Here is a 25298-nt window from a genome sequence, read left to right as displayed (position 1 = left end):
AACACATTTAAAAGTGGCTTTTATATACTGTGCTCTTATTAAAGAAAAAAAATTTACTTCAGTTGAAAGCTATCCCTTTATTATATATGTTTGATAAAATTGTAGTTTCTGTGTTCTAATATTTTGAATATCATCACTCTTGTACTTATCCTTTCTCTACTGAGCCATGTAATTTTGCTTTCCTTGTAGCATCATTTTCCTCCCGTTGAAGATAGCTTTTCACTTCTGATCTTTGTTTTTCTCAAATTGCACTTAACGCCCACTGTTTTCTTATGGTGGGTGTTTCCAGACTCCTCCTTCTGTATGTATTGTGTGCAGGAACACTGAATTTTCAAGGAACATAATTAAAAAAAAAAAAAGTCTATCACTTAAAATTAGGTTGTACAATTCCCAAGAATTTTATCCATTTAAAAAACCTTCATAATGAAGAATCATAATGAAGATTTTTATAAGTAAATGTATTGCTTTCTTGGGAGTTTGTAGCTTTGGGAGAATTTAAGATTTGGGAAATGAGATGGTGGAATCAATCAGAATAGCCAAATCTGTGTGGATGTTAAATGGTGAATTCAGGATGGAAGAGAAGTAAGCAGGAAGTATTCAGGAGGGAGGAAGTGGCCTTCACCTCAATTAGAGAGTTAAAAACAGGTAAGGGGCTGAGCAGCCCTGGAGGCCAACATCAAGACAGGCTTTCTTTAGGCTGTTTACACATCTTCCTCTGTTAGCAACTTAAATAGTGCTTTCCCCCCTGCCTGACCAACACACGCTCTGCTCCTTTTTTCTCTCAGATCTCAGCTTAAATGTCACCTCCTCAGAGAGGGAATACTAATCTAAAATAAAAAGTTCCCCATTCTTCTCACGTCAGCCTGCTTTATTTTCACGTTAGCACTTATTTTTCAGTACTGTTTTATTTTCATTGTAGCACTTATTACTCAAGGCTTCCTTTCTCCGAATGTTCTTATATGTATGTTCTCCTTCATCTTTCCTCCTCCCCGTCCCTGCCTCCCAACAGCGGACATAAGATCAGTCAGTGCAGGGCCCATGGAGGTGTGTTTATTGCTCTGTCTCTAGTCCCCAGAGTATGACCTGCACCGAGACACAGTGTCTCTGGCTAGACCGTCATCTGCTTGAGAGCAGGACTCCATCTTATGTTTGTTACCCCTACGACTTCAGTGCCTGTTGGATTGAATGAATTAGGTGAAATCTGAGGGGAAAAAATGAATTACTATTTACAGGAAAATAGTATAGTTTTGTAAATGAAGACATTACATGTTTCTTCCCCGCTAAACAAAAAGCAGCACCAGTCTTAGGAAAAGCTGGGCCAAGTGTAAAACTTGGGGTAAAACTGGGTGAGATTTTAATACCAGAGGAGTATCTGAGGATTGTTTACTTCTGTTACCGCCAGAAATCGTGAGGTGATTATTTTAGGAAGTGGGATTCTTCAGTAGCTCTTTATATGCTTTATTAAGTAATAAACAGCCACAAGGAGGAACTGTGTTTCCCATGACCAGCTTTCTGATACACTGGTACACAATAAGATGAAGATACTCCTGCCAAATCCTGGGAGGTTCTTCATTACTTCCCTAGAAGATCATTTTCCATGTAGCTAACGTTGCTTTTCCAGAAGGACCTTCTGAAACATGATAGTCTGAAAAATATTTTGCCCAAGGTTTAACTTAAAAAAAAAAAAAATGATGGTCATCTTTAAGGTAGAAATCGTAAGATTTTTCCATGTGAATAATTCTAAAGAAAAAAGAATTAGGTAGGTCTGTCTCTCGGTTGAACTTTCTCTGAAGATACAATTTTACTATTTCCAATAAAATTAGCCTGGAAATAGATTTCCACTAGGCCAGTCATTTGAAGCAATGCCAGATATTGAGTTATATTGAGGGAACTTAGGGCAAGTTGCTAGAAGTACTATCAATTTTAGTGAAAGATGTAAGCTTGTGGATTTATATTTAATAATTCCCAACAATTCATAACATTACATAGTTTTGGGCAATTTCTGTATTTTGTTGGCTCATTTGTTACATGTTCCTTGAAGAAATGATTATGAAGATGATCTTATTTTAATATTGCAGTTATATTTCCTCAAGATGGAATGTATTGATTTAACTCAGCTAGATGGGCTTTGCTTAACTTTAATGATGTAACTTCCTAGAAAGCTAAGAATGTGCACGTATTTAAAAGTGTTCCCCAATTTTCCCCTTTGGAGGGAGAGGCTAGGGATATTCCAAATCTATAAATAAAGATTCCAAGTTACTAACAAATGAAGGCATTTTTTTTGTATCGTTATTAAGATATTTTTCAATATGGCCAATTTGGAGTCTTGAACTCTTATTCCAAATCTAGGAGTTTTCTGGAAAATTTGAAAATTAATGATCCTTTTTTTATTTGTGTAATCCATTTTTACCCATCTGGTCTTTCTGAATGTGTAGTATGAGGTTCTGTATATAAGTATAAGCTTTATCCATGTTATCTGGGCTTTTCTTCATTATTTTCTGTGTTTCTGCTTATTCTGACCTATCTATTATGCTGCTTTCCTGTTCTATTACTTCTGCTCATCCGCTCTGCTTGCCATCCGGCCTTTCTTTTCTACTGCCGGACTTGCTCCATCTCTTCCTTTGAAGCTCATACCAAAGTTGTATATCATTAATTTAATTCAATTTCACCAATGAGGGACTGTGTTCTGAAATGAGAAGAGGCATGAAATGTAGCCTCAGCTCTTGGAAAGCACAATTAAATAGAGGATGAGGTTTATTAGTGTCAGCTATATTAGGATTAGCTAATGATGCAATGAGAAAAAAGGTTGAATGCAGAAGAAAGAAACTACCATTTCTATTTTGGAGTATTGGCAGAAGGCTCTCCAGAGGAGAAGCTATTGGAGCTGGTCTGTGAGTGGTGAGTCCTGAGGAGAGAGATGGGTGTTCCACACCTGCCTTGTTAGCTAACTGTATCTAGTTTGTTTTTTTAAAACTTTATGAAAGTTAGTTGGACAGTTATCTTGTGTGACCCTAGTTCTTCATTGCATAGGAATCAATTAGGTTTTTAGAATTGCATTTAAAAAATCAACAAGGTAAAAACAGCTCAACAGTATGACTCAGAAGATGTCTGGTGTTATCTTTAATCCTTTTTCAGAAAAATGGGGAGGTGACACCCAGGGGGAAAACATTTTTTGTTGTTTAGAAATATCTGTTTTAGATGAGCTAAATAGAACTAACAGTAGAATTTGTGTGTGTGAATCTGTGTGTGTGTGTGTGTGTTTATAAAAACAAAAACAGAATCCAACTGTTGACTTTTGTTTTTCTCATAATGTTGCATGTAACGGCGTGGCTGTGTTCAGTGGCCGTGCGGAGCTCAGATTGCTAGATGTCAGCCCTGGACTTCCAAACACAGAACAGTTGGGGCAGAGACATGGGCCATGCAGCACCCTGTTTCACTATTCATGGGGGCTCTGGTGTGGTGAAACTATAGCAGGAAGGGAAGGAGTCTAAATGCTCAAGGTGGAAGGGACATTTGGCCTAAAGCAGTGGTAACAGCCAGTCTATATATAGAGTTTGCTGTGTTTCCTTCCTGAAGGGCTCTACACAGTAAATAAAGTGAAAGCAATAATTATCAATGGGCAACTGGGCCATGTCCTTAACAGAAGTATTCCGATGGACATAAATCATAGTGTCTAAGCAAACACGCTGGAGAAAGGCTCTGGAGAAGAATCCACCCGCTGTTTTCTTAAGGATTAGGGAGAAACCGGTTGCCTAATGATATATATTTTTTAAAACTTAAATAAGGGTCTTATGGGTCTGTAAGAGTTTCTTCTTTTCTTTCTTTTTTTAATGCTAAAAATGGGCTCTTTTAATTAATTCCATTTACTTACTGTATATGCAATTATTATATAAGCACAAATTCATTCTTCTCTAAGGGGCATTTATTTTTCTATACCAAGCGCAGCTCTTTTTTGAAGTTTTTCTCCTGAAGGAAGAATATTAAAAATTTCAGGTAATAAGTGAGGATTTGACTTATTCCACGTTAACCAAATGATGACTTTTTTCCCCTTTCATGTGTTTTCCTTTCTTGTGTACATTTTTTGCTCAACTTAAACATTAAATAGGTTAATGGTCAATATATAGTTAGCATCATACTACATATTATGTATATAGGTTTACATTGTGCCTATTGTTTTTGCAAAGCTATTTTAGGGGAAAAAACTCAGTTCTTCATTGTTTACAAAAATTTGGGTCTGTCCCTCTCCGGCATGAATTTTGGGTGTTGTGTGATGGTGGACCTGCATGGTACATGCCGTTACTCGGACAGAGAGAGTTTTGAAAATGTCTCCGAGGTAGAGCCTCGGAGTACGTGGATAATGTGTGGAAGGAGAGGAGAAGGAACGTGGTATTTATGGCTATATAATATTCGTTTCAAAGTGACATTGGAGATCTTCTGGCATGATTTGTTAACTCTGTTTCTTAAAATGTGGTACTATCAGAATTAGAACTACTACTTAGCATTGGGTACTCAGCTTTCCGGAGAAGACTCATCTAGGGCAACACTTTCTATCACCTGTACTGATTTTTAAACGTTTATGTTGATTGTAGAGAGTTTGAAGAAGAATTCGACGGGCTAATCCCAGCTCATATCTGCTCCTGGAAAGCTAAAGCGCAATGATAATAAATTAGTGAAGGTTGTCATGAATGTTTAAGAAATTTCATTCAACGGCCATTTGTTGAGCACCTATTATTTGGCTCAATGTTAGTGCCTGGAGTTACAGATATGAATAACTGTGGGGTTGCTGACCTCAAGGGGCTCAGTCTAGTGGAGGAGTCTGAGAGGTAAATGCAGGTTATCCACCAGCCTGATACTTAAGTGCTGCTAGAGAAGCCTGGAAGAGGAACCAGGGAGACGTTCTGAGAGCGAATATCTGGACTGGATTTTGACAGGAATAAGAGATTCCAATGATTCCTACTGAATTAGTTCTCGTAGTTTAAAGACTGAATATTAATCCTCCCATTTTATTGTCACCTAAAAAAAATGTGATGGCTTTCCAAAGACGAGTATCCCATCATTAATCTGAAACTTGGCCTTTTGTTACATACTAGGTCTTAAGGATTATCTGATTCTTGAACAATTGAGAGGAACAATGGGTTGAAGGGTTTAAGACACTTAGATCTTATAAAGGTGACACGATGGCCAGTGATCACTGCAAAGGGATTTGTAATGAAGAAGTGTTGCTAACTGACAGGAGATCCCAAACGTGGTTCTACTAGTTTAAACATAACTGCTATAGGTCTATTGTACTGTCCTACAGGCTAACATGTTTTTTAGTTTTAACTCCTGTTTCTTTTAAAAAACTAGGTTAGTTAGAAACTTATGTTAATGATTCTGGTTATAAGATGCTTGAATAAATAAATAAGCTAACTATTTCCCCTAATTTGAGTTTCTTCAGAATAAAACTGTAAGTTTGTTTTGCATTGCTACTGGTTTTCTGACATGTTTACTGTGTGTAAAATACTGTTTGCGTCTAATTAAGAACACGGTACTCTACAGGCATTGTTCATTGTTATTGACAAAAGTATTCCATTTAAAAGTAATTGAGGTATGTGTTGGTAAACAGCTTCTTATAAAACCAGACTTCTATTGAATATTAATACATAACAGATAATTTCCTTTAGAGGGTGGAAAAAATCTAAGACTATCAACTATAAGATGTGCTCACTAATAGCTGTTTCCTCTAATAGGAGCAATTTGCATGCAGAATAGAGAAAATGAATTACACAAAAGGGTGTATAGCGGAACAGCTATAACTTCTCTGGCATGTACAGCCACCCACAGAATGAACTTCCTTCACATGACCTTGGCATGATTAATCCCAAACAACCAAGACACTGAAACTGCTGTTCTGAAAAAGGGCTCTGCAGCCTGGAAAGGCTGTGGGTGTAATACTAGCTGGGGTGGGTGAGGGGTGTTGGGTGCACTCAGAGGCATTACCCACCCCACCTGTTCAGGGTATTTGAATATTCATGGCAGGTTGGCAGGTGGTCAGTGGATGAAGGACTCATGCCACTCTGAGTCCTTTTGCTTTTTCATATTTTATTAAAGAAACATGTAAGGTCAGGTGAGATGCCTCATTCCTGATTAACTTCTGATGTAAGTTTGAGGAATTGGTTCTCAGGTGGGCCGAAGGGGACAGTTAAGTGTTAAAGTCCTATCTTCAGCGCATCTCTTTGCAGCCATGTCTGTGCTCTTGGAATGTCCAACCAGTTTTCATGCATATCATCGTCGTCGTCTGTATTAGCCTCGCACTTCTATTTCCCCACATATATAGTCTCCTTGCATTTTGGCAGCCATGCTGAGAGATGCGTAGATGGTATTCTCTCTTTTAAAGGGAAAGGAAATGGAAGCCGTCTAGAGAATGTGTAATCCAGGACCATGGACCTGAGTCTTCTAATCCAAATCCAGGGGTCTCTACTTGCGTCATCCTTTCTATTTTCATCTGAGAAGTTTACATGACAATTGGGTATTTTGCAGATTAGGTTTTATGCCTCACTTCAGTCACTTATTGAGAATGTACTGTGTTTCCCCGAAAATAAAACCTAGCCTGACACTCAGCTCTAATGCATCTTTTGCAGCAAAAATTAATATAAGACCTGGTCTTATTTTAATATAATATAATATAATATAATATAATATAATATAATATAATATAATATAATATAATGGTGGGTATGATATAATAAAATATAATGGTGGGTATAATATAATATAATATAATATAATATAATATATAATACCGGGTCTTATATTAATTTTTGCTCCAAAAGACGCATTAGGGCTGATGGTCCGGCTAGGTCTTATTTTTGGGGAAACACGGTATGTGTGCCAGGATCTGTGCTTTTACATACATCACTATGTTTAATCCTTACACTGTCCAGAAAAGGAACCCAACGTTCAGAGAGTTGGGGTAACTTTTCAGAGGTCGCCTGTCTAGTCTGAGGTGGGTCCTGGATTGGCACCTGGGTTTGCCTGAGCCCTTGTCCCTCTTTATGTTCCTAAGGTAAATGTTTCTGTTTTTGAGGAATGAAAAGAAATTACAGAGGAGATTCCTGAATATATAGTAATAAGGAACTCTGTTGAGTGTCAAACCAGTGACTGAGGCAGTTAATGCTTTGGAATGGTGAAAGGAGAAGAGAGGATAGGACTCTGTGGTCTGGGAAGGCCTTGTGAAAAAAATGGGATTTGAACTGTCAGAATACTAAGAATAGCATCAAGGTGTGATAGAAGGAGTAACAGCAGGACAGGGCACATTTGGGAAATGCTGGGCATATTTGAGAGGAATTGATGCGTTCGAATGAAGCACAGGAGGGGTTTGGTGGGTGACCCAAGCAGGAAGGCTGGAAAGGTAAGCTGGAGCCCTGCTGCAGAGGGCTTGGGGTATGAGGGTGTGTTGACTTGATGTTCAGCATGTCCATTTTACTTCTTTGTGATGCTACCAAATGCAGTCTTACCTAGAATGATTCCAGTTGGCTTTGTGGCTGATTTTGATTTAATGGAAATTTTAGTGGGATGAAATCATGTTTAGCTTCCTAGGGTGTCTGTCATTTCCCAAGAGCTGGCCTAAGTAGTCTTTCTTAATAGTCTCCTTTCATAAGAAATATAAAAGCCTTGTTGTTTCTCATATACACTTATGATGTGAATAGATCTTAAGTGTTTGTATGTATAGCAGTATTTCAATAAGCATTCTTTTTTTTTAAGGGGAAATAGGGGAGTAACTTCATGGGCACCAATAACATGGGGAGAATCTGGGTTTGGGATTTTCTAAGGAAAGAAGGTGGTCCTGCCACTTTTTGGCATAAAAATCAGGATAGCTCAGAGAAGCGAGGGGTTTAGGGTGGAGTGATTTACATAAAGACTGGACAGTACTTTTGTTAGGAAACTTTCAAGTTTTGGGTCACGAGGAGCTATCCTCAGTTTCCTGAAAGCTTTCGGGCATGGTGATAACAACTGAACTTGTCATTAATGATCATGGTTAAATGTAATAAGCTGCCCCATCAGGGTTTGAATAAATAACTTAGGTATTTGCTTTACAAAGGAAAATTATTATAGGTTCTGGAAAAGAAATAAAGGATAGATCAGAGATGCAGATGGGGGTTGGCAAAGGGCTATGAAAACAGGATGATATAGATGGTAGAATGGGATATCCTTAAAAATAAAGAATGTATATTTTTGTCTGTTATACTCATCTCACCTATTTTCTATTTTTAATGTTGCAGTGTGCAAAGACCCACCTTACAAAGTAGAAGAATCTGGGTATGCTGGTTTCATTTTGCCAATTGAGGTTTATTTTAAAAACAAGGTATGTAATCTTTGCCCATTAATCTTTCAGTAGAAGATCCTCCATTATCCAAATGATGTTTAAAATAATTTTGATTCATAAGCACTTCTATCACTAGATGATTTTAAAATAAAAGCTAAATTTGTCTTTTAGGAATTTTGGCTATTGCTACCCTTAATTATAGAGGAATTGGCTAGAAAAAGATAATTTCAATTATATGAAGTCAGATTAAATGGAATTCATGAAACGTTCTTTTAGAGAAAAGAATGATTGTTACTTGAAAAAGAGGATTAAGATATGTTTGTAAAATAGAAAAGAGTAATTACGGTTTTTCAGTAAAATACTCATTTTCTCATTTTCATATTTCTAGAACTTTTGAGACTTTCAAAGAATAACCTCATCTTTAGCTGGTGAACACACACATGACACATATACAATTATATCAACTTGAGGTATTATGGATTTAAAATCTTTCAACAGCACAAATATGGCTAAACACACAGACTGTATAATATGGGACAAATTGTTCAAACTCTGTGGAGCTCACTTTTCTTATTTATTAAATGGAGGTAGGATAAGACTATCTATGCCTTAAGGTGGCTAGGAGGATTAGCTACAATAAATCTGAGAATTTAGAATAATGCTTCATATATAAGTAAGTACTTAGTAAAGGCTAGCTGTTATTTCTAATCACATTGTTCCTTCCTTTTATTCCAAACTAATCATAATTTCTAAAACTTGTCTAAAAGTGAGGTAATTCACACACCTCCCCCCCTTTTTTAAGGAGCCGAGCTAATAGAATGTCATGTTATCCAAGGCCGTCAGTGTTCCCTGAAGTATGGTCCTTGGACCAGCAGTATCAGCGTCACCCACGAGAATGTTAGAAGTGGCATTCTCAGGCTGTATCCCACTCTCCTGAGTCAGAATCTCTGGGACCAGGGCCTGGGAGTTTGCATATCTACTAGCCTTCTAGGTGACCCTCATGCACAGCAAAGTATGAAGCTCACCGATAAGCCACCTTTAACGCTCAGTCCCTTCCATCGCAACAGTATCCCAATGGCTTTTTCAATGTATAGAAGGCCCAGCAAAAATCTCTTTATGATTAATTAAGAGAATATTCACTTTTAATGAAACTATCTTGAAGAGTAGGAATGTATGGAGGAGATGTTTTATGTTTTTTTTTGTTTCTTTCTGCGCCCATCTCTTTGTGCATACCACCTGCGGCATCAACTCCCTACAAACCTACTACCCCTCCTCCCATTAATTGTTGTTTTTTTTTATATTTATATTTTGGGAGCATGTTTGACAGTAACCGAGCTCTGTGTAGTTAAAGATTTGAATGCTTGCTTTGTTCTTGGCAGCTTTCTGAGCCCTTTATATATGTTGCTTCATTTAGTAGGTTTACAAGAACTTTTGAGAGATAAGTACTATTTTTCCTACTTTAAAGGAAAGGAAACGGAGTCATTGAAAGATCACATGGCTTGTCTAAGGCTTTTTCTTTTGAGTATTTATCATTTTATTATCCCTAGAATTGACTCAACTCTGTCGTGAGGAATGAACACCCCTTACAATAATGGTTGGTGAAAAAGTAGCGTTCAAAGTTTCCGTAGGAGGTGAGAGAAAGCAGCCCCAAACCTCCACATGATCTTGGAAGAGTCTGACTGCTACATATTAAGGCTGTCACCCCATCCTGGCCCCATCTCTATCCTTGTGCTTTCCCTGTATCCAATAAGCTTGTTTTCAGTTTCGCTCATTTACTTGAGAGGTCAGAGTCAAAAGGGGTGCTGGAGTGTCAGTGTTTCTTTTAAATTCGTGTATATATTCATTGTGTCTTATTTTGTGTTTGTGGTCAACAGCCCAAGTCTGTCTATGAGAATCATGTGAGCTTCAGAAACTCTAAACCAACAGGCACACTAAAACATAAATGACTCTATAGCACTTTAGGTTCGAAAGGATCCCATGCATCTCTCTTTCTTTCTGTCCTCAGAGAAAGTACGTGAGTAACTGTCAAGGACGAAAGCAGAATGAGAGGAGTGATGTGATGTTGCCAAAACCGGATTTTCACCTCTAAAAATGTACTAGCTTTATATACACATTCACACACACACACACACACACACACACACACACACATATATATATATATATATATATATATATATATATATATATATATGTATATATATATAATACATGCGTCTATATATATACACATATATATATATATATACATATATACATATAAACATGCTTTCTTATTTGAACTTGGCGAAGGATCTTTTCTCAGGAGCATAGATTGACATAATATTGATAGGTCCTCTCCAAGAAAGATACTCAGTTGGCTAGAATACAAATTTATGGGTACATTTTCCTTAAAAAAAAGAAATGTCTTTAAAAAAAAAAATCGCACTCAGGATTCATAGGAAGATAGTCACTTTCTGCAGTCTTTACCCTTAGTTTTATTGAAAAACGATTTTTGTTTTAAGTTATTGCTGACTATAAAGTGCTGTTGTTATTCATTCTTTTTCTAATTATATTCATCAATGCATTTTTCTCTTTAAAATGTATGCAGACATATACTCCTAGTAAAAGTGTATGGAATAAAACTTAGAAGTTATTCTCTTGACTCCATTTAATCATTATTTACTACTTGGTGTAGCCTTTCCAGCTTTCTCCCAATGCATTTGCGTTGATAATGTATGTCAGTGTAGAGATTGGCAGGTGCATAATATATGATCCTTTAATATTTTTCTGTGACTTCCTTTAATTTACTTAGCAATATTCCTGTCCAAGTCAGTACTTTTAAACATCTGAGTGGTATTCCATGGTAATGATAGACTCACATGAATATCATTTCTATTTTTTTGCTATTATAAACAATGCTGCCATGAACATTTTATAATATATTAATATATACCAGGTGCCAAAAAAATGTATACACGTGGACACTTTGGTCAGTGTTGCTCAAGCAGTAGTTTGCCATAATCAGAAGTGTCCAGACGCTGATGGGAACCACTCTGAGCACCTCTTGTAATTGCAGAAGTCAAACGTGACTTGTATTCATCTTTGTTATCGGTATATATTGAGTATTACAATTTTAATAGTTTTTTCCTTTCTTAAAATGTTTTTGGCTATATATATATACACACACACACACGCACACACACAAACACACACACTAATATTTGATTATTTGTATGAAAGAGATTCTTAGAAGTAGAATTACTAGGTGAGGGTATCATATGCATTTGGTATGTTGATAGATATTGCCAAAGTGTCTTCCCAAAAGGCTCTATCAATTTATACTCCCAATTATAAGGCAGAAAACAGCTTTTCTTATGTTTTTAATTAATTCCACGGTTGTATTGACTATTTTACACTTTAGAGGAAAGCAGATAAGTGAAAAATGATCACAATCCAATGTGATAATTACATTAATAAAGAAATGCTATAAGAGGTATGTCTAATTCAGATTGGATTGGAGGAGTTATGGAGACTTTTCAGAGGAATTCGTGCTTTAGCTGGGTCTTCCATAATGAATTTGCATTAAGTAGCCAAGGGAGGGAGGGATGCTGGGAGGAAAGACATTTTAGGCGTGAGAGCACTATATGAGAAAGGCAAAATGAATGCGGTATTGTGAAGTATGGGGGAACTGCAAGTGCATCAAGATTATAGAAGGACAGGGTGTAATAAGAAAAGGAAGGAAATGCAGGAAAGGTATTAAAAGGCTATGATGGTTATTCCAAGCAAATGGGATTTTCATCCTATAGAAAATGATGAGTTATTAAAGGCTTTTATATCTATGAAAAGATGTAATCAGATTTTTGTATTAGAAAGATCACTTTGTTGTCATTGTGAGAAGAAGAATGGGGTAAGTTCACAAACAGGAAGGCCACCAGATGAGGAAGGTGAAGGTCTAGTCAAAATGAAGGCAATGGTAACGAGAGAAAAGGGGATAGATTTGAGAGTTCCTAAAGAAGAATACTAAGATAGAACGTGGAGACAATTTGACTGTGATGAGTGAAGGAGAAGGAAGAGTTGGGGATGATTTTTGTGTGTTTTAACCTTGACAAGCAATTAGGATTTCTGTTTGCCCAGGTACAGAGTATAAAAGAAAGCACAGATAAAGATAAGCTTAAAATAATGTATGAATTTCATGTTGCTGCGGCTCAACCTAGTGGAGATTGGGTCGACTGTAGAACACATGCCTATGACAGACAGTCCAGTGAGAGCTGGGCTGGAGATATAGATGGGGGGGTCACTGTTATGTCGGTGGAACTGGCTCCCTGTGAGTGGGGGTCACCTCCCTGGGGAACTTTGGCAAAAGTTAAAGGACATGTATCAGTCAATGAAGAAAGAAGGGAGATCTGTGAAGAAGACTGAGAAGGAATGCCAATAAATGTGAGGAAAACCAGGAGAGGATGGTCCGATGATGAAAGAGGGGAGCGGGTTTCATTTCAGATTGGTGGTAGAAATGAAGAGGTAGTGAACAAATGAGTGGAGAGTATGATTTGGGGAAGTTTGGAAGAGGAGGTGGAAATCATGAATTTGTAATAGGTAATGCTACCTTCTGACAGTTTCCGGTGCTCAGACTTTTTAGTGAAAAGAACAGTGTTCAAATCACTTTGTTTCATCATGTGTTAGGAATATAACAAATTCTTTTTTAAAAAGAAAACTTTGTTTGGCTATATAAAATTTAAAAGTTTATGTATTAAAAAAACCACAAACACTTTATACATTGCTGGTGAGGTTTTAAAATGGTACAGCCACTCTGGAAAACAGTAAAGCTGTTCCTAAAAATGCTAAACATAAAGTTACCATTTGACCCAGAAACTCCACTCCTAGGTATATACCCAAGAGAAATGAAAGTACATGTCCACATGATAATTTGTACACAAATGCTCATACCACCATTATTCATAGTAGTAAAAACGTGGAAACAACTCACATGTCTATCCACCAATAAATGGATAAGCAAAAACCTGCATGTCCATACCATACAATGTTATTTAGCCATCAAAGGGAGCTAAGTACTGACATGTTACAATGTGGATGAACCTTGAAAACTAAAATGGCAAAGCTAATGACAAATGAAAAAATTATATTTCACAGAGATGGTTAATAGTTGTAATACACAGGGAGTTTTTATGTAAAGTAATACAACAAATTCTAAGTGCCTTAATTTCCTAATCTGTAAAACAGAACTCACCACTGACCCAATGGAGGGTGATGGGAATTAAATGAGGTAAAGTTCTTATTAGTTATTGTTATTATCTTCAATCTTTATTTCACCTTGGATGCTTAAGAATCGGTGTGTAGAGAGGTTTAAATGTTTAGCCAACTAAAGTAATAATTGTTCGAGAGTAGAAGTTGGGTATCATGAAATGCTAATCATTGTCTTCTTTTGGGTATTATGCTGTTTTGTCCTACCAGTTCAGGAAAATGCCATCCTTTTATTCATCTCACAGATATTGGTTGCATTTTTACTATGCACAGGCACTAAACTAGTTGTTGAGGGTACCGTGATGATTCAACCACTGTTGCTACTTTCAAGAATGATCCATCGGTAAAGGGAGCTAATAAAAAGGCAGTTGTGCTAAAACGTGGCAAGGATAAAGAAAGAGATGCACACAGAGCAGAGAAGACGCAGTGAGGAGTTGGGAGTGGAGTTCAAGGAATGCTTCCAAAAAGTGGAAGCTGAATGGAGAAGGATGAGGAGAAGTTATCCAGGAAGAAGCAGAATGTGGGGGAGTGGAGAAGGTAGGCAATGAAGATAGTAACGTGAAGCAAGAGGGAAAGCCAGGTTTAACGGAACAGGATAAATACCGGGAACCAATAGGCGTGTGTAGCCAGACCATCCGCTGGGTAGAAGAGATATGGTAGGATACGGAGCCACGAGCCAGATTATGAAAGCCCTCCTGTGGCATTCATGTGAGCTTAAATTTATATCCCGGTGGCAATTGGAAGCTCTTGAAATTTTAATCAAATAGTAAACATGGACAGATTTTGGTTTCATATAGATAATTTTGAGTTCTGAATGAAGGGGGAATTGAAGATAATCTATCCTGAAGCAGGAAAACCCATTAGAGGAAAGAGTTATAGTTTGGGTTGTGAGTAAGAGCATGACAGTGTGGGTTAGAAGGCTTGTTCAAGAAATATTTAGGAGAGAGAATGGCAACAGGTGTGGGAGGTAGAGTGGGAATGGGAAAAAGTGAGTTCACAGATGTCTTAGGCTTCTTGTTGGGTGGCTGTGTTGGTGGTGTCACACCACTACAGATACTGCAGGAAAGATGAGAAGTTTATTCTTTTTGGTTTTCCCCTAACACAAGAAACAAATTTATCAGATATTTGCATTTTGCTTTGTAGATAATTCCATGATCATGTTTCCCCCAGTACTTCTTTAACACTGTAGCTGTTAGATGTCTGGGTCTTTTCTTTCTGTTCCTTCTGAGGAGTAAACCTTTGCTTTAGAAATTTCTATTTATGCCTAACTCTCTTGTTTCTTCTTTTTTTCACCCTCTAGGAAGAACCTAAGAAAGTCCGCTTTGATTATGACTTATTCCTGCATCTTGAAGGCCATCCACCAGTGAATCACCTCCGCTGTGAAAAGCTAACTTTCAACAACCCCACAGAGGAGTTTAGAAGAAAGTTGCTGAAGGCAGGAGGGGTGAGTGGCACTGTCTTGTGTAAAGCCGCCCTATAAAAAAACTAGTTGCTAGTGTATTAAGAAGTATAACAATGTGTTGAGATAGGAAAGAGATGTAGTACCATAATGGCTTAGCTATAGACTCATGGCGGGAGACGAAGAGGTAAACAAGCGATAACATTTTAAGTAAGTATGAATCTGAATTTACGCTGTTGGTTCAAATAGCCTTGCAGTCTATGCAGTTCAAGTTTATTTCAACAAAGAGCCAAAACCAATCAATTATCCTCAATTAAGAAAAAAACAATGTCTGAACGTTGTTATATCAGTTTATAGAAACTTTTGGGTAAAGCTGAAAGTCACGCTAAAAATATATAAACAGGAGTTATTGTCCAAAAATTCATGATCAAAATTGATAGAAATGTATACTTGTCATATTACCTGTTTGGGTTATTATACTTCACATTTTTGTTTGTTTGAATTGTATGTAGGTAGAAGATGAATTTTCCTTTTTAAAAACTGGTAACAAAGGTGTGGTAAATTTTTGCCCGCGTGGTTTGTCTATGATGGAGAACAATTTTTAAGTGGTTATTTGCAAATATAAACATTACAAAATGTTTGCTTGCAGCTAAGTCAACTGTATAGACAAATGCTATTGATCAGTCAAAAAACTACTTTACAATGGGAGCCATTGGTATAATCAACCTCTATTTCAGATGAACTTCCTGTGTCATCTTATATTGGCACTTCAGACCCCATAAAAGGTTGAAATGTGTTCTTCACTGTAGATTTCCCTTCATTTACTTTTTCTGGGAGGTTTTTGATAGTTTTGCATCCATGAAACTCAACCATTACATATAAGCGTGTGCAGACCATAACTTCTCATGATGCCTCATTTCACTGAGAAAATCTACCTGAGGGATTTGTAGGAAAGAGTTAGGTTTTATGTAGCACAGAAGTTCTTTCCCTTGATGGGGTTATGGGCGACCACTTTGAGAACTTCAGGAAAGTTCTGGACCCTCTCATAAGAAAATCATCCACGTATATAATTGTGTGAACATGTTGGGTTATGTGAAAGCCCTGAAGTGCATTTTTTGGAGTTGTGTTTTGCTAGGCCCTATACTTTCAGCTGAACTACTAACATGTATTTGAAGCTTTGCGAGTTCTTTCACCACATTTCATTCAGCACTGCACTATACCGCTAGATTGTGGGTTAAATAGGTATTGGGTCAGCTTTCGAAATGAACCACCACCTTTAGTATTTCATGGGGGAATGTATCCTCATGAGGAAATGGGCTTTTGTAATACATCTCATTTTAAAATTAAGGTTTAGTATATATTTACTAAGGGAGTGTTGCTTTTGTTTTTAAAAAACCCTATTTTTATTCCTCTTAGTTACTAAGAGCACAGTGTTGATGCTATTTACCCATGGCTCCGCCCTCCAAAATGAACCAGTCCACTTTAAATCCTAGTTCTCATTATTTTTCTTTTTATGAGGGTGGCATTTTATGCTTCTGATTATTCCTTTTGGGTATGCAGTTAGGTAGGTAATTGGAGTGTGTGAATTATGGAACTTGAGTGCATCAGGCTTCTGATAAGGGTCGTAGGAAAGAGTAAATATGACACAAGAACTTTTTAAAACAACCACTTAGTCCCAGAGTGCTCAAGGGTTGCTTGTGAACGGGAGAAGAGGTTACAGGTCAGTGATAATGCAGGGGAGTGTGGTACTGCCTCCTGATAAGGTCTCTAGTAGATTTCTGTCTTTTACTATGCTTAGCTTTTATCTCAGAATTATCTTCCTCGACTTCCAACTTACCTTCTTTGTGTTTCTTTAAGTGCTATTTGAAGCCTACATTAGACTTAGATTATGTCTTGACAACTCAAAAATAAGTTGAAATGTTCAAGCACACTAGTTATTTGAAATACATTCTGTAAGGGAGTGATTCTAATGAATTTTGTGGTAAAATTAAAATTTAAAAATTAATTTAAAATAGGTAATCCCATAGATTTTGTCCATTTCATATAGGGAGATTAGTCTTGTATGGAGATGTGAAAATCTGTAGATTAATAAACATTTTTGCTCTTACCTAGATTTTTGTTTACCTTGTATTTAAACATTTATCATTATCTTAGTATTAATGGAGTCTATTGTGGTGGCACTAACTTATAAGGCATTTTGATTTTATTAGACATTTTCTCAGTTTTATTGAGATGTAATTGATGTATAACAAGCATTGTATAAGTTTAAGGTGTAAAATATGTTCATTTGATGTATAACAAACATTGTGTAAGTTTAAGGTGTAAAATATGTTCATTTGATATACATATATATTGCAAAATGCTTACCACCTTAGCATTAGCTAATACCTCCATCATGTCACATAATTACCATTTCTTTCTTACAGTGAGACATTCAAGATATACTCTCTTAGCAACTTTCAATTACCCTGTTCCCCCGAAAATAAGACCTAGCTGGACAATCAGCTATAATGTGTCTTTTGGAGCAAAAATTAATATAAGACCCAGTCTTATATTATAGTAAAATCTTATATTATAGTAAAATAAGTCTTATATTATAGTAAAATAAGACTGGGTCTTATATTAGTTTTTGCTCCAAAAGACGCATTAGAGCTGATTGTCTGGCTAGATCCCATTTTCGGGGAAACATGGTGTATAGTTCAGTAGTGTAAATTATAATCAGCATGCTGTGCATCAGGCCCCCAGAACTTATTCATCTTATACATCTAGACGTTTGTACTCTTTGACCAACATCTGCCTCTTCCCCCACCCTCCGTCCCCGGGTAACTACCATTCTGGTCTCCGTTTCTATGAGTGTGGCTTTTTTAGATTACACAGGTAAGTGATATCATACAGTATTTGCCTTCTCTGTCTGACTTTTGTTTAGCATCATGCCCTCAAGTTCCACCCATGTTGTTGCAAATGGCAAGATGTTCTTCTTTCTCGTGACTGAATAATATGCCATTCACACACAGAACACACACACACACACACACACACACACACACACACACACACACACACACCACTCACCCCCACATCTTTATTCATCTGTTGATGGACGCTTAGGTTGTTTCCGTATCTTGGGTATTGTAAATAATACTACAATGAGCACAGGAGGCAGATACCTCTTTGAAATCCTGTTTTCATTTCCTTTGGATGAATACCCGGAAGTGGAATTGCTGGATCATATATGGTAGTTCTATTTTTAGTTTTTTAAGGAACCTCCGCATTGTTTTGCATAGTGGCTGCACCAGTGTACAATCCCACCAACAGTGCACAAGAATTCCCTTTTCTCCACATCCTTGCCAACACTTACTGTCACTTTTTTTTTTTATAATAGCCATTGTAACAGGTGTGAGGTGGGATCATATTGTGGTTTTGATTTTTTCTCTGATGATTAGTGATGTTCAGCTCCTTTTCATGTACCTGTTGGCCGTCTGTATGTTTTCCTTGGAAAAATGTCTATTCAGTTCCTCTGTCTCTTTTTTAATTGGATTGTTTGGGTTTTTTTGTTGTTGTTGTTGTCGCTGTTTGCTACTGAGCTGTATGAATTCTTTATATATTTGGATATTCACCCATTATCAGATATATGATTTGCAGACATTTTCTATTTCATAGGTTGCCTTTTCATTTTGTTTATGAGTTCATTTGCTATGCAGAAGCTTTTCACTTTGATGTAGTTCCATTAGTTTTCTTTTTCTGCCTTTGTTTTGGTGTCTAATTAGAAATATTGCTCATGATTGTGTCTCTTCAGATAAATCTTTAAAAAACAAAAACCTGGGCTTTAGGGTGAGAGAGGAGGTACTGTGTTTCTTATACCTAAACATTACATATATGACATAGATGTGTATGTTATACCTTTAAATGAAAAAATTAATCCCTTCTTCATATGTGCTGTGTGAAATCATTATGTACAGCTTGAGGTATGACTGGAGTAAACTTACTGTTTTGGCTATGGTTCCTTGTCTTGCACTTTTTTCTTTTAAACCAAAAGTACATAGCACTATTAAAAATTGAACTTGGCTTTTTAAGAGATCTGGAAGGTTGAGAACTGGCATCATCTTAGAAAAATGCTTTCACCTCTTAGAAAAAAATGATTCCAAAGAACTTTTTGCCAGGCAAATCTCGAAAACTTGCAGATTTTTATCTACTTCATAATCTATAAACCTACAGCTACATTACAACCCTTTCTGTGGTCAGTAGCATTCTCTTCTTTTCACTGGATTTCTTTCTTTTTTTTTTATGTTGCCCCTTTTTCCTAAATAGTCTCAAAGAAATTTTGGTGTACTTCCCCCTTGAAAGAAATGTACCCAGAGTTCTTCTGTTCAACAACTCCCTAACTAAGGAGTTGCTGTAAAAGAAAAACTTCTGGGGGAAGGGCACATTTGGATTTAAACATTATTTTCCGAAAATAATGAAATACAGAATGATTTTATTTACCAGACCGTGAAGGTAGTTTCCTATAAATGAGAGACCTCATTGGAGCTTGCTGAGAAGTTGTAGATTTGGTTTAGAACCTAGCTCCTGTGAAGCCTTAAGGGGTTGGGAAATGGAAAAGAACAACGTGAGAGCTTCTGGGAGGAGATTGCCTTATGTTGAGATCTTTTTTTAATTTTTTGGATGCAGGAGAGGCGGAGGACAGTGAGCGATAAACTTTTGAGGGCAATTTGATATAATCTATTATTTGTTCTTGAATGTTAAGCACAAAGACCAAGTGTACCTTAGCGAGAAGCACCTCTCGATTCCGCTGAGCTATTTCTATTTGTTTTAAAAAATGAACTGATGAACCCTTTTTGAGTGATTTTTGAATATGTTCTTCAGGATTTTTTTTAAAGGGTTTATGATCACAGTAGATTTTTCTCTCCATTTTACTTGATCATATTCTTAGTAGCTGGAATTCATTCCTACTGAAAAACTGCAGAAGGGTTTGACAGCTATCGCATTTGATTGAAAGAGGATGAGTTTTTCTTTTGGGCATTGGCAAAGTAAAGATACAGGTAAGTGTATGTCATATAACTGAAACTCGTCATTCTACTGACTCACCGCTCTGGGTTTCCTGTTGGGAGGGAGTGTGGTACGATTGGAAAAGTTTTGAAGTCAGACAGATTTGAGTAAAACCTTCATCTTTGTCATCTTCTAGCTGAAGAAAATTATTACATCTTTTTGAAACCTCAGTTTATCATTTGTGAAATGGACGAGACAGTGTTTTCCTCATTGAGAATGTATAACCATAGTGTGCGGCGGCCCCTTGGTTCCTTTCCTTTGATTACTGGGTTAGAGAATCAACAGACCTTCAACCACTTTTATAGCAAGCACGTAAAGATACAGTGGAAGAGGTTTGTTATTTAATGTAAACTACTATAAATGTATTCACAGAAGAACATGTTTACCACCCGTTAGTGTGATGGACCTGTGTTGGGTTTAAAGATTAGCCCATGGTGTCTTTCTTTAAAGGATTTTAATTCTGGCTGTTTGTATTTTGCTTATATAAAGTGAAACAGAGTTCTGTTTGGAGTATCATTTTTTAAATATGTTTTAATTAGAAAAATTATCAGTTCTTACCATTGTTCTTAATTCTAGATTTCTAATTCTAGATTAAAGGCTTCTAAAAGCTGTTAGATTTACTAAGTAGTATGTTCAGCAAGGTAGTTGCATCCTTGTGTTTCTATGAAGAAAGTACAAAAGTGGCAAGTATCTTTGGAGAACTGAGTTTATTTTACAGCCTGCTCCCCTTTTTTGGCCTTTGACATCGAGTGGTCTGCTTTGGTTCTGTTGTTCTTTATAGGATGATGGTAGGCTTTTGGTGGGTTCTCTCTCTCTCTCTCTCTCTCTCTCTCTCTCTCTCTCTCTCTCTCTCTCCTCCCCCCCCTCCTTCTTTCTTTCTTTTTTTCCCCCATCAATTAAACAGGGCAAAGTCTAAACATGTTGTTCAGTCTATTTCTGAATCACTGGCAAGCAGTTAATTTTGAAGACTGAAAATTAAAACTAACCACAGCAGTTGTTAAAACTAGGGTTTCTATAGGCAGAAATCCAATTCTGTTCAGACACCACCTGTTTCAATAGGACATTTCAGACGCCCATTTGGCAAGATTTGCTGGAGAAGACATGGGGAACATGCTTTCAGTCTGTGGTAAGTCTGCAGCATAATGCAGTCCTGCTTCTCAGAGTGACAGTTGCATTTATATATGGTATGTTTTTGCAAGGAATAAATTGGGATCTTTCTGAAACTCTGCTTATTGTAAAGTGGAATTCAAGTCCATAGTGCGCCCCCAACAAGGGGGTTGGGTTATTAAAGGGCTAAAGGCATCTTATGATAAGGAGCTTTCACTAATGCAGCTGTGTCAAGCCATCTGAAAATGGCATTTTATCGCAGGGTTCTGGAATGAATCTTGTGTAGAGTGGTTTACTATTTCCTTTTGTAGTGGAGTTTACAACACTTCTAATTTCTAAACGATACAGACCACATGCTCTCTCTCTACACTTTAACTTTTTTAAATAGGTAAATACACACAAAATAGAAAGTGACATACAGTTTGTCTTCCTTCAGGCTACCAACGAAGCTGTAGTGAATAACCTTTTACGTAGTTCTTTGTGCACAAGAATGAGTATATCTGTAGGATAAATTCCTAGGAGTAAAATTGTGACTCCGAGGCAAAGTGGAATTTAAATTTTGATAGACATTTACAAATTGCCTGCCAAAGAAGTTGTACTACTATAAGCTTGCATCAACAGTGTGTGAGAGTATGTACTTCTCCACTTGGTGATTTATGAAAAAATTTCCCCCAATCTGATGAGTGAAAATGATATCTCATTTTTAATTCACATTTCTCTTATGAGTTATGATGAGCATCTTTTCATATGTTTAAAAGCCATTTTTTATTTCCTTTCAAAGAAGGAATACATTTTAATGTATTTTAAATTGGAAATATTCTAAGTGTTTCAGTTTCAACTTAAATTTATGGGTACTCTTCCCACATACTTACATTTGGAAAGATTACAAAAAGATACGGAAGCCTCTTTAACCAAGGTCTGTGTTTTCAGGCTTTCTTCAATGTGTAACAAATTATGTTCTTCGGAACTGATTTGTCAAGACTTTGGCTTCTAAAAATATAAGTGGCTTTTGTGGCAAACTCATCTCAACAGTGCCCAGAGATGAATGGCTGGCTGCTTATTTTAAAAATGACTGGAAAAAAAAATACATAAAAGATTATTTTAGTGGCTGTTACTGGACAGCCTCATTGGATTTTTAGCTATTTGTTTTGGGACAAGTGTGCGTTTTTGTTATTTTTCTGATATATATCATTCTGTAACCTTCTGCCTCAAAAGATAAAAGGATGCTGCTGTTTTTCACTAGCACTGATAAAAGGTGATTTATTTGAATAAATGTAAGATCAAGCAGGCTGCCCCATTTATTTGGTGGTTTCTCAGAGTTGAGGTTAATTTTCTGTCGTATTTGGTATTTTCTCCTTTCTATACTTTCGGTTTTCTCCTCATCCCATTGTCCACCTCTAGCCTGGAAAATTTAATCATGAATGTAGAACATACATAAAAATGATAAATAGAATGTCGAAGTTGTGAACCTTAACTCCAAATGTAACATTGATCTCATAAATTTTTAGGGAAAGGATGGTCATGATAGTAGAAAGTTATTTATGTCACTCAGCATATTTAGTGATTTTACGGTTCGATGTCTCCTGAAAGTCACATAAGTTGATTACAGGATAGTTACAGACTTTTGAAGATAAGGGACCAAAACATATTTGGGGTATCTAATAATCTTCCTGCCTTCATTGGTCCCTTCCTTCCCAGTTACCTAGTTACCTTTGCAGTAAGAAGGGGGAAAATAGTAGCACACTTTTCACGCAGTCCAAAGCTCATATACACTTACTGCATAAATTTAGCAAAGGTTAAATGAAAGAGAAATGAAACAGGTCGATGTTCCTAGAATGGGTACTAGGAAAAGTTCTGTCAAGTGTTACAGCTGTCAGTATTGGATGGTGTGCCCTGTTTCCTTCGGCTCCTCTCCCAGGAGGAGCACTTTAGCTGACAATATGTAGGAGCCTTAATTTGGTCTTGGAAGGAAATGCTGTAATATATGAAAGAAAACCATCACTTAACCTGCCCCTAGATCCTGCCCCCTATGCGCAAAAAGCTGAGAAAATAAGAAATAATTAGAAAAGCAAACAGATGAAAGGATGTGAATCTTGGAGAATTTCAAATAAAAAAAAAGAATAATTCTTTCTCTTTTTAAATACAAAAATATTACAATTGAAAACTGTTGGTTCAGTTTCTTTCTCCCTTCTGGGCTCAGGTAGCTCATTATGCAGTTGTTTCAAAGCTGCATACAAAGTTTATCTAATATATTGTGTTTGTTCCCTCACTCCTAGGATGGTAAAGGAGCTGCTTATGAGAGCAACTCTCTATTTTGACTGTCCCGACTGGATGTTTTTTTTTTAAAGATTTTATGGGGGAAGGGGAACAGGACTTTATTAGAGAACAGTGTGTACTTCCAGGCCTTTTTTCTAAGTCAAGTTGTTGTCCTTTCAATCTTAGCTGTGGAGGGCGCAGCTCAGCTCCAGGTCCAGTTGCCATTTCTAGTTGCAGGGGGCACAGCCCACCATCCCTTGCAGGAGTCGAGGAATCAAACTGGCAACCTTGTGGTTGAGAGGATGCGCTCCAATCAACTGAGCCATCCGGGAGCTCAGCTGCAGCTCAGCTGAAGGTGCCATGTTCAATCTTAGTTGCAGGGGGTGGAGCCCACCATCCCTTGCGGGACTAGAGGAGTTGAACCAGCACCTTGTGGTTGAGAGCCCACTGGCCCATGTAGGAATTGAACCGGCAGCCTTCGGAGTTAGAAGCACGGAGCTCTAACTACCTGAGCCACCGGGCCAGCCCCCCGACTGGATGTTTTGAGGGTTCCTAATCTATAATATTAAGTAAAAACAATTTTCGGGGTAGTGAGGAGAGAAGGGGAAGGAAAGCTTGATTAACATTTTATTTTCTGAATTTTTCTTCTTCCATAAATTATAAAAAAACCTGATAGTGATGAGGATCTGAAGGTAGCAGTTTAAAAATAAATGTCTGAGACTCTTGAAATATGTATTTGTGTTTCATTTTTGAGAAGTGAGCATAAATGGTAGGTTGTTTAATATAATAACTCCCACAAGGGACACAGCCATGGTGTGATAGAAAGAATGTTTGATTTAAAATCTAAAGGCATAAACTCAATTCTTGGATCTGCTGCTAATTTACCTTGAGCTTTAGATTGGTGTAAATCTGAAATAAGCATAATACCCCATTTCCCCCACTAGAGATTATTAAATAAAATGTTAATACATAGTTAAGCAGTCAGCAAATAATTGTTTTATTTATTGAAATGACCTGTTTTTTTCTACAGGCTTTATATTCTGCTTTGCTTTCAATTCTGGTTTTTGTTACCTAGAAAGGTGAAAATAAAAGATTTCTCTTCCAAGTCTTTGACATCATAATGGTGTTCTAGAAAGAACATATTTTAGCCTCAAGGAGGAATCTTAATTTTTTTACCTGATTTTGAAATAAATATGTGCTGACTTTAGAAACATGCAGACTTTCCAAAAAAAGCAAAAAGAAAAAAATAAACTATTATAATCCCTGCAGTGACTATAAATTTTTAGAGAAAGGATGTCAGTATTTTACATTGTATTTTTATGCAGATAAGATCCCATAAAATGTTTGTATTTTTTAGTTAATATATTAAACATAAATTGCATAGGTTTTAAACTATGTGACTTACTATATTTTTATTCTTCAAAAACACGTCCTTACACTTCAGAGGATTGATGTGAAAATTTGGGTGGTTAAGAAATTACCAGTAATGTGTTTGTTCTCTCTCTGTCTCTCTCTCTCTCTCCCCCCTCTTCTTCCCTCCCCCCCACCAGTTGTTTGTTATTGTTTTCCCCTATGGCTCTCAACTTCTCAAAATTAAAGTTACTGGCTTAAGGCCTAAAGATTGTAAATGACATTAGGAACAAAAGAACTGTTTTTCACAAATTTTAGATTGTTTCTTAATGGTTCTGACAATACAGAAGTATGATGGTTTGTTGTATGTGTGAGATTGTATGGGCCATGTTAGATCTGTTCTTTGGAAAAATTTGTATTTTAATATAGATCATTGTAGGTGTAGATTTGTAATTTGTTTAGATTTTGTAATTTGTTTAATTTTTGTAATTTGTTTAAATGTCATTGTCACCTTCCCTCCTTTTATGGGGTAGATTGTGGGCCTGTGGGTAGTATAAAAAACCTTTCATTAATGGAAACATTGAGTAAAATAAG

The 25298-nt window shown here is 36.8% G+C and overlaps 1 protein-coding gene across 1 annotated transcript in view; it reads left to right on the top strand.

Annotated features, from left to right (window-relative positions):
• MLLT3 (MLLT3 super elongation complex subunit) overlaps window positions 1–25298 on the top strand; it is a 261393-nt gene that overhangs the window by 137444 nt on the left and 98651 nt on the right. Inside the window, exons 3-4 of the mRNA XM_019750373.3 lie at window positions 8262–8344; window positions 14847–14990. Of these exons, the coding sequence (XP_019605932.2) occupies window positions 8262–8344; window positions 14847–14990 (227 nt within the window). The remainder of the gene's footprint in view (window positions 1–8261; window positions 8345–14846; window positions 14991–25298) is intronic.

Source organism: Rhinolophus sinicus, chromosome 16, assembly GCF_057876585.1.
Source record: "Rhinolophus sinicus isolate RSI-liver-muscle chromosome 16, RSI-T2T, whole genome shotgun sequence".
NCBI lineage: Eukaryota > Metazoa > Chordata > Mammalia > Chiroptera > Rhinolophidae > Rhinolophus > Rhinolophus sinicus.
The sequence above is the reverse complement of the archived record's forward strand: the minus strand, read 5'-3'. Positions and strand labels throughout refer to the sequence as shown.